The 15,000-nt window shown below is 34.6% G+C and overlaps 1 protein-coding gene across 1 annotated transcript in view; it reads left to right on the top strand.

The window, feature by feature from the left end:
* LOC137620437 (pro-resilin-like) overlaps positions 1-12,796 on the top strand; it is a 17,544-nt gene extending 4,748 nt beyond the window's left edge. The window contains exons 3-5 of the mRNA XM_068350598.1: positions 2,564-2,666; positions 3,113-3,506; positions 11,304-12,796. Coding sequence (XP_068206699.1) covers positions 2,564-2,666; positions 3,113-3,506; positions 11,304-12,796 — 1,990 coding nt within the window. The remainder of the gene's footprint in view (positions 1-2,563; positions 2,667-3,112; positions 3,507-11,303) is intronic.
* Positions 12,797-15,000: the final 2,204 nt, after the last annotated feature.

Raw genomic sequence — 15,000 nt, 5'->3', positions numbered from 1 at the left:
AATATTTCATACATTCTGATAAGCAACTATGGCAAATCCTGGGGTGTTCTGCTGACAAGGACAGCATAATCAGCATACTATAGATCAGTTAATTTCCTATGACCAATCCAGTCCAATCCTTCTCCACCATCTCCAACTCTAAGCATTACAAAATCCATGGAGGATGAACATAGGCGACAACCCATTCCCTTGGGGTACTCTGCTGTTTACTAGATATTTATTCAATAGGACTCCACTATCATTAACTTCCCACTTCCTATGCTCATGAACGGCCTTAATCAAATTTATATATTTAAGAGGAATTCCATATTAACGCAGGATTCTCCAAAAATTTGTCCGGTGCAAAATATGAAAGGCTTTTTCGTAGTTCACACACGCCATCAAAAGTAAATTTCTATATTCTACGCAATGCTGTACATTTATCAAAATTTAAATTTGATCAATACTACTTCAACCTTTTCTAAATCCTGCTTTTTCATCTCTCTCAGCTTTTCATCAATGTTTCTCTCTAGTCTCTTTAGAATAAGCATACCATATATTTTCATGACAACTGACGTCAGTGTTATGCCTCTGTAATTGTTACCCTCAATCAGGTCTCCCATTTTTCGCCATTTTCACCAACACTCCTTATTTCCAATCATCAGGTTTTGCCTCTTCATGCCACATTCTACAAAATAATTTTGTAAGTAATTGGAGGAAGGGGGGGGGGGGGGCAGTGTCATCTCAGCAGTTATTCCATCGTACCCAGGGGTTTTCCATCTTCTGAGTTTTATAATGATTGCTTCAACTTCAAACAACTGATTTCATTCATGGACACATCAGAGTTTTCATCGCCTTGAGGTATATAAATCAAATTATTCGCTTCGTATTAAATTTTATAATACATTAGAATAATTTTATCTATACAAAATGTTACTTTTGACTGTCAGTAAATGAGTTTTTCTTTTTTTACGCTAAAGCTGATATCAAAATTATCATTATTAATAAATGATCATTATGCATATTTGGGTAAAGCAGCCAATAGACCATTTAATTACAAAACCAACTTCCGAGGGATAAAACCTGAAATTTTACCATTAATTACTCGTTAATGTGTTGTAATGATGATCAGAGTTAGGGAATAACACTACTGGAATCAACAATACTGGGAATCAACTTACCGGGAATCAAATAACTGGAATTAAAAAAATAGTAATTAACATACCTAAAACAGCAGGAGACTAGTAACAGCTGATGATATATATATATATATATATATATATATATATATATATATATATATATATATATATATATATATATATATATATATATATAATTATATATATATATATATATATATATATATATATATTTCTTTTCAAGCATGCTCCACGGTAAGACGGTCTCTCCCTGTCCCTCGGGTCGGGGAGAGGAAGTAGTAATACCCAGGTGAGAGGAGTTGAATCTGTGTGTGCGCATGCATAGCTATCTAAATATGTACCCGTTTGTTCTGACTGGTTGCCTACACTAGTGAGTGTGTGTGTGCATATATATATATATATATATATATATATATATATATATATATATATATATATATATATATATATATATATATACATATACAGTATATATATATATATATATATATATATATATATATATATATATATATATATATATATATATATATATATATATATATATATAAACGACATATTTACAGTGACAAAACTAGTCAAAGTTTTGTTTATATTAACCAACTAATAATCATTCCATTCCACAAAAGCTTGAGACAGCAATTACGAAAAGAAATATTAGAAATATTAATAACTTTTATAAAAATCAAAGGAATACCTAGAGAAATTTAGTTTATGATTTTGTAATTTTGGCTTTGAATGCATTTACCATGCGAAGCTAAAATTGTCAATTAACATGAAACATTTCTAAAGAACAAGTAGTACTATAATTTATTCTTAAAAATACCAAAACTGGAGCATTTTCGTGGTTTATTATCTTGTAGCCAAAAGCCATGCAAGATTACTTTGAGAGAGAGAGAGAGAGAGAGAGAGAGAGAGAGAGAGAGAGAGAGAGAGAGAGAGAGAGAGAGAGAGAGAGAGGGCGCATTAAAATTTCGAGCTTAAAAATTGAGATCACATTCGTGATGGCCTCATGCAAGGCCACAAAGGCGGAGCCGAAACCTCTACTGGATCACTACCGTATATATAGGATTCTCAAAATCTGTGTGATGTCATTCAATAGCTGTTTCTTTCATACAAAGCATACGGATTCTAGTCTACTTTTGTAACGTTAAAATGAAGGTTCTTATTCTTTGTGGTGAGTTTTTAAACCCTTGAAAGAAAGTGCAAAAATCTTGTTTACTGTCGAATCTAAATATCTGATCGTGTTAACAATATCAACGAAAAGAATTATATGAAACTGAAATATGTTACAGGAAATATTAAAACGCAAAATATACAACATACAATTAACATCAGATAACAGATAATTGCTCACGCCATACAATATATAAAGATTAAATTTATTGCTTTCTAGTTATGTTGGCCGTCACATGGGCGGACAGACCTCCAAGCAATGGATATGGAGCCCCACCATCAGCTCCAAGCAATGGCTACGGTGCTCCACCATCAGCTCCAAGCAATGGCTACGGACCCCCACCATCAGCTCCCAGTAATGGTTATGGACCTCCACCAAGCAATGCTTACGGACCTCCAAGAAACGGCTATGGAGTAGATCCACTTGCAGCCTTGGCAGAAAACATCCCTGGAGGCGGTGTTCCAGGTGTAGATTATCCCGTCTTAGCCTTTGTTCCTGACACTCGATTCGACTGCAACGCCCAGAATGTCCCTGGATATTATGCCGACACAGATCAAGTGGCTGGCTGCCAGGTCTTCCACATCTGCCAGGACAGACCAATGGACGCCGCCAGCAGGACTCCTTCCTCTGCCCCAACGGAACCATCTTCAACCAACAGTACCTCGTCTGTGATTGGTGGTTCAACTTCGATTGCGCTGATGCTGAAGACTTCTACTCTGTCAACGAACTTATTGGAGTTGTACCTTATGGTTATGGAAAGAGCAATGGCAATGGCTACGGAGCTCCTGCCAAGCCTAGCAATGGCTACGGAGCTCCTGCCAAGCCTAACAATGGCTATGGAGCTCCAGCTAAGCCCAGCAATGGCTATGGAGCTCCTCCCAAGCAAAGCAATGGCTATGGAGCTCCTGCAAAGCCTAGCAATGGCTATGGAGCTCCTGCTAAGCCTAGCAATGGATATGGAGCACCAGCCAAGCCTAGCAATGGCTATGGAGCTCCAGCCAAGCCTAGCAATGGCTACGGAGCTCCAGCCAAGCCTAGCAATGGCTACGGAGCTCCTCCCAAGCCTAGCAATGGCTACGGAGCTCCAGCCAAGCCTAGCAATGGCTATGGAGCTCCACCCAAGCCTAGTAATGGCTACGCAGCTCCAGCCAAGCCTAGCAATGGCTATGGAGCGCCACCAAAGCCTAGCAATGGCTATGGAGCACCATTCTGAATAAAAGTAATACACAGATTTAGCTAAACGACGAAATTTCATATAACAGGCCATTAACTATCTCCTTTTACCTTATTGTATTCGTAAGTTCTTTTATGTACAGAATTGTGTATATTTTATCAAATAAATACGATGATCAACTTCATACATACTTATCCTATCTGTCATTCATAAAAAAGTGTATAAGCCTTTCTATTCCCCCCAAAAATTGACACCTGCAACAAACCGTGATATTCCTTTCACAGGCTACTCTCAAATCGATTAGATATCTTTATACTAAAAATTTTGAAGTCTTCTTGTGTTTTTTTCAAGAATATTGCTAAGTAATGGATTAAATAATACAATATCCTACGATTTGAAGTGAATAGCAATAAAGAAAGCCTGTCATAATCAGACTCTAACTTCAATGTATAAACTATAAATAATCAGAGCTGGATATATCAATAGGAAAGGCAGGCAGAAGCCTAAATCCACCCAAGGTGTATAACATTTTTGAAACTTTCAATGGCCTTTCTTACATATGCTGTCGTTTTGCACTGTAGTCTCTAACAATGTTGCCAGGTTATACAGATCTATAGTAAATCTGCAGATATTTATAGCATTTTGCCCAGAAGTTTCCTCCGAAATTAATGAAATCTACCTATTATGGCCAAGTTCTCTTTTCCTTTCTCAAAATCCTATGAGGATGTACTAAATACTCATCTTTAATATTAGAAATTGACAAATGTAGTTTTCCTCCACATAAACTTTATAATTAATATGCTGTTATGGCTTTCTTAACAGCATGTCACAGAAAGAATTGTTACTGTAATATCCAATCTTGCAGAACGAGGCTTTCTATCCACAGTTTTGAACTTGTCCCAAAAATAGAACCAATTTCACTTTTTTTTATAATAATTGGTAAGATATCTGATCAGGATACTCTTATTTATGTAAAAAAAAAATGTATGTGTCATTATTCAAACAAGCCATTTCTTTCTTCGTGGCTGAGTGGTATGGTCACTGGCATACAGATATCCTGGACGAGGGTTCAAATCCCCGCCGGTCCGATATTATAGTCTTTGGGCGGTTCCGCCTGGGCTATGATCCCGAGGTCGTTAAGAGAATTCAGACTTTAATGTATTAATATATATGGCTTATTTAAAATATGAAAGAAACACGTTTAAATGTGCAAAAAAATTTATCATTAATCGAATGCCAAGTCCCAAACCTACCAATTAGCTACGATGGTGAAGATGGGTTGTTTTCAATTCTAAGTACAGAAAACCTGAATTTGACAGGTATATGTACAGAAGAATTGTCATCGACTTTTATCTTTCTTCGTGGCTGAGTGGTATGGTCACTGGCATACAGATTTCCTGAACGAGGGTTCAAATCCCCGCCGGTCCGATATTTTAGTCTTTGGGTGGTTCCGCCTGGGGCTCTGATCACAAGGTCGTTAAGAGAATCCAGACTTTAATGTATTGATATATATGGCTTATTTGAAATTATATATATATATATATATATATATATATATATATATATATATATATATATATATATATATATATATATATATATATATATATAGTAATTGAGTATGGTACTTTACGTTTATAGTGAATAAATATGTTACTGGCGTCCTAACATAGAAGACAGAATCTCTTTGGGAAATCTAAGTTCCAGATAGTTTTGAGGTTAACAGGAAAACGGCATTTAAGGTTCCCCATCAAAATTATTTAGCGTTGACACGTACTTTCAGAATATCCAAATATTTTTGTCTTAAAAATTTCACCATCATAACCTCTATATTAAAGTGTATCGATCAACCATTGTATTCCTGATGTAGAGTCAGGAGAGAGAAAAAAAAAAAAAAAAAAAAAAAAAAAAAAAAAAAAACCTTCGGAAAACACATAGACGACAAATGATAATTAGAAAGTAATTAAAGAGTGGCATGAAACTCAAATGGTAGTACGCCTTTGCATCGTATTTCCATAAATTTCCATAAATTCTCAACCTGAGCACTGAAATACTCAGCGAAGACACCCACCGTCACACCCTTAGCTTACAAGTGTGTTAAACATATGTTTCATTGAATTATACAAAATCTGAACAGGGTTTCAACGTGTATCTACTATATGGACAACTACAACAGAAATAGAACTACAAAGATCCATAACTTTACATACACATATTCTGACTTAACACCCGGCAGGGAATAAAATCTTGTGAAATATCACAATTCCCTCTCATATAGAGAACTCTCCTATACCGAATAATAAACGATACCATGACATAAGACTGCGGAAGATTGGTTTATATAAACCAACTTATTATTACATCATTCCTCAAGAGAGGAATTACGATAAGAAGTGGTACTAGAAATATTAATAACCTTAATATAACTCAAAGGAATACCTTGAAAAATTTACACTTTTATCTTTTGTAATTATGCCTTTGAATGCATTTACCAAGTGAAACGAAAATTTGAAAGAATCTAAAAAGAAAATAAGTAATTTTTAATCTATATTAAATAATTCTAAGGTACAACTAATAGTATAACTTAATCTAAAAAAAAAAAAAAAAATACCAAAAAACTGGAGCACTTTCGTAATTTCTTATCGTGTACCCGGAAGTCACGAAAGATTTCAATAATAGAGAGAGAGAGAGAGAGAAGAGAGAGAGAGAGAGAGAGAGAGAGAGAGAGAGAGAGAGAGAGAGAGAGAGAGAGGCATTAAAATTCCAATTTGAAATTGTGTAAAATTTTCCATGGTAAGGCCAGGCTAAATTAACCTTCTTTCAGATCCCTTTTCAAAATCATCGAAAACCCTACGAGTTACCCAATATCCAGAATTGAAACAAAAAATATGTTGAGCATTTCACCAATGATAACATCTTTTCCACGATTTAGTACATCACTTTCCATATAGGCTACATGCCACTTAGTAATCGATATCAATTTCGCGGAGGCCTTGTGCAAGGCCACACAGGGGGAGATGAAATCTGCTCTAGATTACTACCATATATAAAACTGATCTCAAAATATAAGATGTTTATCAATTGCTAATTCTCTTATCCAAAGTATACAGATTCTTGTCTACTTCTGCAACGTTAAAATGAAGGTTCTTGTTTTTTTCTGGGGAGTTCTTGATTTCTTAAAATATTATTTTTCAACAGAAATGTATATCCTTACGAAAAAGTTTCCTATAAAATTTATATAAAAAATTCAAAAGTACATGCTAAAATCTTGTTTCCTGCCGTATCTAAATATTTGATAGTGTTAACTATACAAATGACGATATTTTGACACAACAAAAATAACCTGTTTACCTAGTGAAAAAAAGTTTTAGCAAAAACAGATTTGTAAAGAAAAAAATACAATACTTGATAATATACCAAACACGCACCATGCAATTAGCATTTAATTATAGCTTACTGCTTTGAATAAATATGGAAATATATTTTCGTAACCATCGAATCTATTTCTTTATAGTTATACTGGCCGTCACATGGGCGGACAGAAGACCTCCGAGTAATGGGTATGGAGCCCCCACATTCTATTATGGTAATTATCGAATAACTCTATGTACAATATATGTAGAACAGCAAAATTCTTTTAATCAATACTTTAGAAACCTGTTGTTATGAACACCATCATTTTTGTGAAAGTCAATAATGCATTTAAAAACATCCATGTGAAAATCTATGAAGAGTATCATGTTTATATATCTTTAGTCTCAAAAACCAGAGTTAGAAGATATGTCTCATCAAAAACCTCCAGCTACTTAATAGACCTTCAAAGAGTTCTTAGAAAAATATATAAAAGATGGTTAAAAATAACTCACAAAATATAACAAGCCCTTTCAGTTTTATGGAGGCAAAGCAGCCCAATACAAGAAGTTAAATGATAAAAAGAATGTGGAGGACTTCGACTTCCCAGATGACGTATGGTATCAACAGAATATAATGAAAGTTTTCGTTTCCAGGAACTTCGTAAAGCAGATTTACATAACTCTCGTTACATAATTTACCGGTTACCTATCAATACTATGTGATTGTAGAACTTTATTCGTTTTTATGTTACTTCTTACTCTTTTATCTTCCTATTACTCAGCTTCTTTTAGTATTAAGATGCAGGCACCAACGGAGTCGCTAATTTTTTTACGATTTCGTTCTTAAAACTATGATTGCCGCTTGGCTTGTAATCATAACCAATAAATGAACACACAAAAAACACACATTTTATATATATATATATATATATATATATATATATGTGTGTGTGTGTGTGTGTGTGTATATATATATATATATATATATATATATATATATATATATATATATATATATATATATATATATATATATACACACACACAATTAGATAGATAGATAAGTTGTGAACCGAATTAGAAAAGCAGAGTGTAAAAAATCAGAGACCTCCGATACGGAATGTATACATGAATATGATTACAAGCCAAGATGCAGCTCTAGGTGTAAGGAAAAAGTATGTTGAATATTGAAAGGATTCCATTTGAGAACGCAGTCAGATATGGAAAAGACACCATGGGGTAAGGAATATTCTATGATATACCAATAGCAAAAACAAATTAGGTTAAAACAAAGCAAATTAAACAACAAAATGAAATATGAATATGAATCCTGCTCAACATAAAAAAGGATATTTTCATTGTTTCAAATTTGATTACGAATATTATGTCAAATCTGGGAGGAAAAAAAAAATCTGTGTAATGGCGAGTCTTACGAAAGAAAAGTCAAGACTATTAGGATTAAGTGCAATTCTAGCACTACAGGATCGATGGCATGGTCTGCAAATATCTGAATGCAAATGTGGGCAGAAATACATAATTTTTTCACAGCATAACATTCAATTTATGCATGACTGTGGGAGATCACAGATAAGAAAGTAAATAGACTTCGATTTTTTGCCAAACACCTATATATTAAAATCATCTACTGTCTATGCATAGACTAAAATTACTAACTGATAATGGCTAGGTTATGTAAAATAATTTGGAAATAAAATCGCCTGGATTTAAACATAAAAATTAGGCTATATATCAGTTTAGTGAGATCTGTTTTACTTTAAGGACATGAGTCATGGTGTGACAATGAAACAATCTCCACCAAATTCAGTAGATTTGAGAACAAAGCCCTAAGAAGAATATTGGTTGTTAAATGGCAGGAAAGGATTAGAAATGAAACTATATAAGAGATTACTCGAGTGCCATATGTGGATGAGATCAGGGTGAGGGGGTAGATGGAGAGGGTATGGGCATGCTATTCGCACTCCCCAAAAGAGATTAGTTCACCAAACGTTTAACTGGGCACCAGAAATGTTGGAAGACCCAGGCCTACATGGCTGTGAAATATGGAACGTGAAGTTGGAGATGATGAGTGGAGAAATATTGAGTTAAAAGCTCAAGATAGAGACGACTGGCATCAATTGGCGTAGGAGATGATGATGATGATGATGATTATATATATATATATATATATATATATATATATATATATATATATATATATATATATATATATATATATATGTATATATATATATATATATATATATATATATATATATATATATATATATATATATATATATATATATATATATATACATTATATATATATATATATATATATATATATATATATATATATATATATATATATATATATACACACATATACATATATATACATTATATATATATATATATATATATATATATATATATATATATATATATATATATATATATATATATATATATATGCGTGTGTGTATATGTACAGTATATCATACTTTTATTTCAACTCTACGACTTATCACTTGAAGGAGAGAGACAGGATAAAGGATGGCCATAGAAAAGTTCAATCTCCTTATATTTCAGAAATTACTTAATTAGGCTGAAAGCCGAACGACTCTCATCTTGACCACAAGAACTTCTGCTGTTCATTCGCGTCAAAGTCACTCGGGCAAGACGCTCACCATCACACCGTTTAGGCAAAAGGATGGTCCAATCATGCTTCAGTGGATTCTCTCAGATCTGACCAGAATTTCAACGTGTTTCGACAAAAATTATATCTTAAAAAAAAAAAAAAAATAAATAAATACTACGACCCAAAATTTGACATACACACTCCCACACATATCTTTACTTCAACAAAGCACGCAGAAGTTAATGTATACTTGCTAACCGATACAACGCTCCTTTCATACATACCAAATAATGAATGACATATTTACCGTGACAAAAATACGTTGATGTTTTATCATCAGCCAACTAATAATCACTATATTCCATAAAATTTGAGAGGGAAACTACAACGGAAATAATACTAGAAATATTAATACCCTTCACAAAATTGAAATAAATACTTGAAGAAATTCACTCTTTTACATTATGTAATTATGGCTGCACTGCAATAACCTTGTGAAACGATAATGGGGGAGAAACAAAAAGGAAAATCATTATTTTCCATTGGTATTACACATCTATAAGAAACGACTAGAAGTAATATTAAATCTTCACAAAATTACAAAAAAACTGGAGCATGTTCGTGGTTTCTCATCGCGTAACCGTAGGTCATGATTGATTACAATGAGAGAGAGAGAGAGAGAGAGAGAGAGAGAGAGAGAGAGAGAGAGAGAGAGAGAGAGAGAGAGAGAGAGAGAGAGAGAGAGAGAGAGAATTAAAATTTTGATTTGAAATTATATCTCTGAATAGGCTAAATTCCTGATTGATACATCCTTCTTTCGGATTCCTTTTCAAAACAATTGAAAATATAATTATGCCTGCACTGCAATAACCTCGTGAAACGATAATGGGGGAGAAACAAAAAGGAAAATCATTATTTTCCATTGGTATTAGACATTTATAAGAAACGACTAGAAGTAATATTAAATCTTCACAAAATTACAAAAAAAAAAACTGGAGCATCTTCGTGGTTTCTCATCGCGTAACCGTAGGTCATGAATGATTACAGAGAGAGAGAGAGAGAGAGAGAGAGAGAGAGAGAGAGAGAGAGAGAGAGAGAGAGAGAGAGATTAAACTTTTGATTTGAAATTATATCTCTGAATAGGCTAAATTCCTGATTGATACATCCTTCTTTCAGATTCTTTTTCAATACTATTGAAAATATCATCAGTAATTAACATCAATATCCAGTCAGAGTTCATGCTCACTTAAAACTGCAAATATTTCAAGAGTTGAAACAAAAAGTATGCTCAGTATTATATCGCTTAGGAAATGTGATAATATTCGTGATGGCCTTATGCAAGGCCACAAAAGCGGAGCCGAAACCGGCTCTGGCATACTACCGTATATAAGGGAGTCTCGCATTTCACGAGATGTCAATCAATTGTGAATTCCTTCATCCGAAGCATACAGATTTCTTGTCTATCTCTCTTAAGTTATAATGAAGTTTCTTGTCCTTTGCGGTGAGTTTTCAAACACTTGAAAGCAATTGCTATATAATTTTTTATTGTCGTATCTATAAATCTGATCGTGTTAACAATATTCAATAAAAAATTGACACAACAAAAATATTATTTCTATTTTTAGCCTAGATAGATTTTTAAAAAAATAATAATAATTTAGTTTTAGCTAAGACAGATTTATATATAAAAAAATAACAATTACAAGACATGATAAAACGCCAAACATACAGCATACAATTACCATTAGATAATAGCTAAATGCTTACGATACATATAAATTCTTGTCTAGTAACAATGGAAACTATTGCTTTATAGCTATCTTGGCCGTCACGTGCGCGGACAGAAGACCTCTGAGCAATGGGTACGGAGTTCCACCATCACCTCCAAGTAATGGGTACGGAGCCCCACCATCAGCTACAAGCAATGGGTACGGAGCCCCACCATCAGCTCCAAGCAACGATTACGGACCCCCACCATCAGTTCCGAGCAATGGGTACGGAGCCCCACCATCAGCTCCAAGCAATGGGTACGGAGCCCCACCATCAGCTCCAAGCAACGATTACGGAGCCCCACCATCAGCTCCAAGCAATGGGTACGGAGCCCCACCATCAGTTCCGAGCAATGGGTACGGAACCCCACCATCAGGTCCAAGCAACGATTACGGTCCCCCACCACCAGCTCCAAGCAATGGGTACGGAGCCCCATCATCAGCTCCAAGCAACGATTACGGACCCCCACCATCAGCTCCAAGCAATGGGTACGGAGCCCCACCATCAGCTCCAAGCAATGGGTACGGAACCCCACCATCAGCTCCAAGCAACGATTACGGACCCCCACCATCAGCTCCAAGCAATGGGTACGGAGCCCCACCATCAGCTCCAAGCAATGGGTACGGAACCCCACCATCAGCTCCAAGCAACGATTACGGACCCCCACCATCAGCTCCAAGCAATGGGTACGGAGCCCCACCATCAGCTCCAAGCAATGGGTACGGAGCCCCACCATCAGCTCCAAGCAATGGGTATGGAGCCCCACCATCAGCTCCAAGCAATGGATATGGAGCCCCACCATCAGCTCCCAATAATGGTTATGGACCTCCACCAAGCAATGCTTATGGACCTCCAAGAAACGGCTATGGAGTAGATCCACTTGCAGCCTTGGCAGAAAACATCCCTGGAGGCGGTGTTCCAGGTGTAGATTATCCAGTCTTAGCCTTTGTACCTGACACTGGATTCGACTGCAACGCCCAAAATGTCCCTGGATATTACGCCGACACTGACGCTGAAGCTGGCTGCCAGGTCTTCCACATCTGCCAGGACAGACCCAATGGACGCCGTCAGCAGGACTCCTTCCTCTGCCCCAACGGAACCATTTTTAACCAACAGTACCTCGTCTGTGATTGGTGGTTCAACTTCGATTGCGCTGATGCTGAAGACTTCTACTCAGTCAACGAACTCATCGGAGTTCAGCCTTATGGTTATGGAAAAGGCAATGCCAATGGCTATGGCTCCAGTGGAAATGGTAATGGCAATAATGGCTATGGCTCTAATGGAAATAGTAATAGCAACAACGGATATCGGTCCAATGGAAATAGAAAGAGAAAAAATGGCAATAGTAAAAGAAATAATGAATACGGATCCACCAGAAGCAAAAATGGTAAGAAAACCGGTATTGGAAATGGCAATGGCTATGGTTCAAATGGCAACGGTGCTGCAGTTTCTCTTGATATTTACGGACAACCTGCTACTCCAAACAACGGATATGGAGCTCCCCAAGCTCCTTCTAATTCCTATGGAGCTCCTTTCTAAATATATGTTTTTTTTTTTTTAACTATTGATTGTCATACATTCTGTTGAATATATATTGTTACGGTAATTTTAGGATTATTATATTTATGTATAATAAAAACAGCTATATGTTTTCTTTTTTCAATCAATTCTAAGGAAACCTATTGCATATGATGACACTAATACATTGAAAAACATCCATATGAAAAGCAATGACAAATTCCATGTTTACATAGTTTCTAGGGTAAAACTATCTGTAATACAAAACCTTCTGCTGCTTATTACCTATTCAAATGTTTGCAATAGAAAAAAAAAATGGCTAAAAATCAACTACTTAATCATGACAAGCCCTTTAACAGTTCTATGGAGGAAAGGCTGCCAATTCCAATAGGCAAGTATGCCAATGGTCTATGATCAATATGTAATTACACTGTCATTTGATATATGGCAAATTAAATGAAGAAAAGAATGTTGAGGACTGAATTTCACATTCTGGATTTAAACGCTACGAAGATGGAGAAACCGGCTGACTTCCCATAAGATGTATATCATTTCTATAAACTTTGTTTTGAAGATTTACGTTAAGTCTAATTACATCATTTACCAATTAATTTCTTTTATTTTACTGTGTGATTTATTCCTATTTTGTTATATATTTCTTAATACTTTTCGATTCAGGTGCAATGCTTAACTTGTAACCACGTATAAGTAAGCATAAATGTTTGAAAGAGTGACTTCTTTGTCTGGAGTAAATAGGGCAGATCTTGTCTTCTAGAACTTGCGTAAAAGATTGGTTTCGTCTTCCAATAGTTATTTATCAAATAATTTCTAGGTAAATTTTTAAATATCCAAATTTCCTAAAAATATTCTGATTTTGTATTCAAATTTCTATTGTGCTACCCATTATATTGAAGTGTATTTTTATTGTTCAATGCAGCTCTAATGAAGGCCCTTAGTCAATGTCTAAAACTGCAGTCAGTGGAATAAATATGAAAGAACGATATAGCACAGATTTTGGAGATTATACATACATACATACATACGTACATACATACACACACCTAATTTGAATTTGCTAATTGGTACTAAAGCATTCAATTCAGAGGAAAGAAAATTATTAAGGTTGCCCCAATGACATATGAGATTGAATAGCATAGTCTTCAATATGCTTTTCATAATCATTTGAAAAATAACTTGAATTGATCCGATAACAGCGATATCTTCAAAATAGCCTGAAAACATAAAACACACAGGCGCACACAGACACACACTTTGAGCTAACCAATTTTTACACAGTTCATTGCAAGTTTAGTCTTTAAAAAAGGTAAAAAAAAACTGAAATCCATACCTGGACAAAATTAAAAGGTTGACCCAATCACTTGGACTTGCTAATCCTTTTATTCTACGCGACCCTAAAATAATCAAGATTCCAAAATCATTGGAGTATATAAAATCAAATATCTCAATTGTGTTGAATCCTTTTCCCGGATTTACACAGGACCTTAGATTTTCACAGAGAAGATTCAGCTTAAGCACCAAGTATGGTAAGAACAAGAGAACTCAGTAATCCTCAATCACATTAATCATTTAAACTATTAGACACACTAAAATTATCCCAATTAATTTTAAAAAGCAGATTTTGCTCAAGTAAGCAAACAAAAAAGTGATCCACTCTCAAAGGGCTCGGGAATCAGACCTTGAGAAGACTTGCCTTGTACCCTAATCAAAACGAATTAAAGAATCATAATGGATAGCTTTCATCACTCTCTCATATATAAATATATATATACATATATATATATATATATATATATATATATATATATATATATATATATATATATATATATATATATATATATATATTTATATATATACATACATATATATATATATATATATATATATATATATATATATATATATATATATAAACTCCTAAAAGGAGCCGTAAAGATAACAGGCAGCACTCACTGCCACAATACTAGTTCGACAGGTGAATTGAGTGAAAACCTCACAGATATAAACTTTAACGCACATATTTCCAAACACATCTATGTGTGTGTGTATGTTTATAATACATGCCCTCACATTAAAAATATTATGGGAATGCACTGAACAAGCATACAAAACTTAAATCAATGTAACAAAAAGCACACAACACTAAAGTGGTAAGAATTAAGCTTGTACAGTCACTCATATAAGTTTATGGGTGTCCGGGTGTT

The sequence above is a fragment of the Palaemon carinicauda genome, chromosome 27, assembly GCF_036898095.1.
Source record: "Palaemon carinicauda isolate YSFRI2023 chromosome 27, ASM3689809v2, whole genome shotgun sequence".
In the NCBI taxonomy this organism is placed as follows: domain Eukaryota; kingdom Metazoa; phylum Arthropoda; class Malacostraca; order Decapoda; family Palaemonidae; genus Palaemon; species Palaemon carinicauda.
The sequence above is the reverse complement of the archived record's forward strand: the minus strand, read 5'-3'. Positions and strand labels throughout refer to the sequence as shown.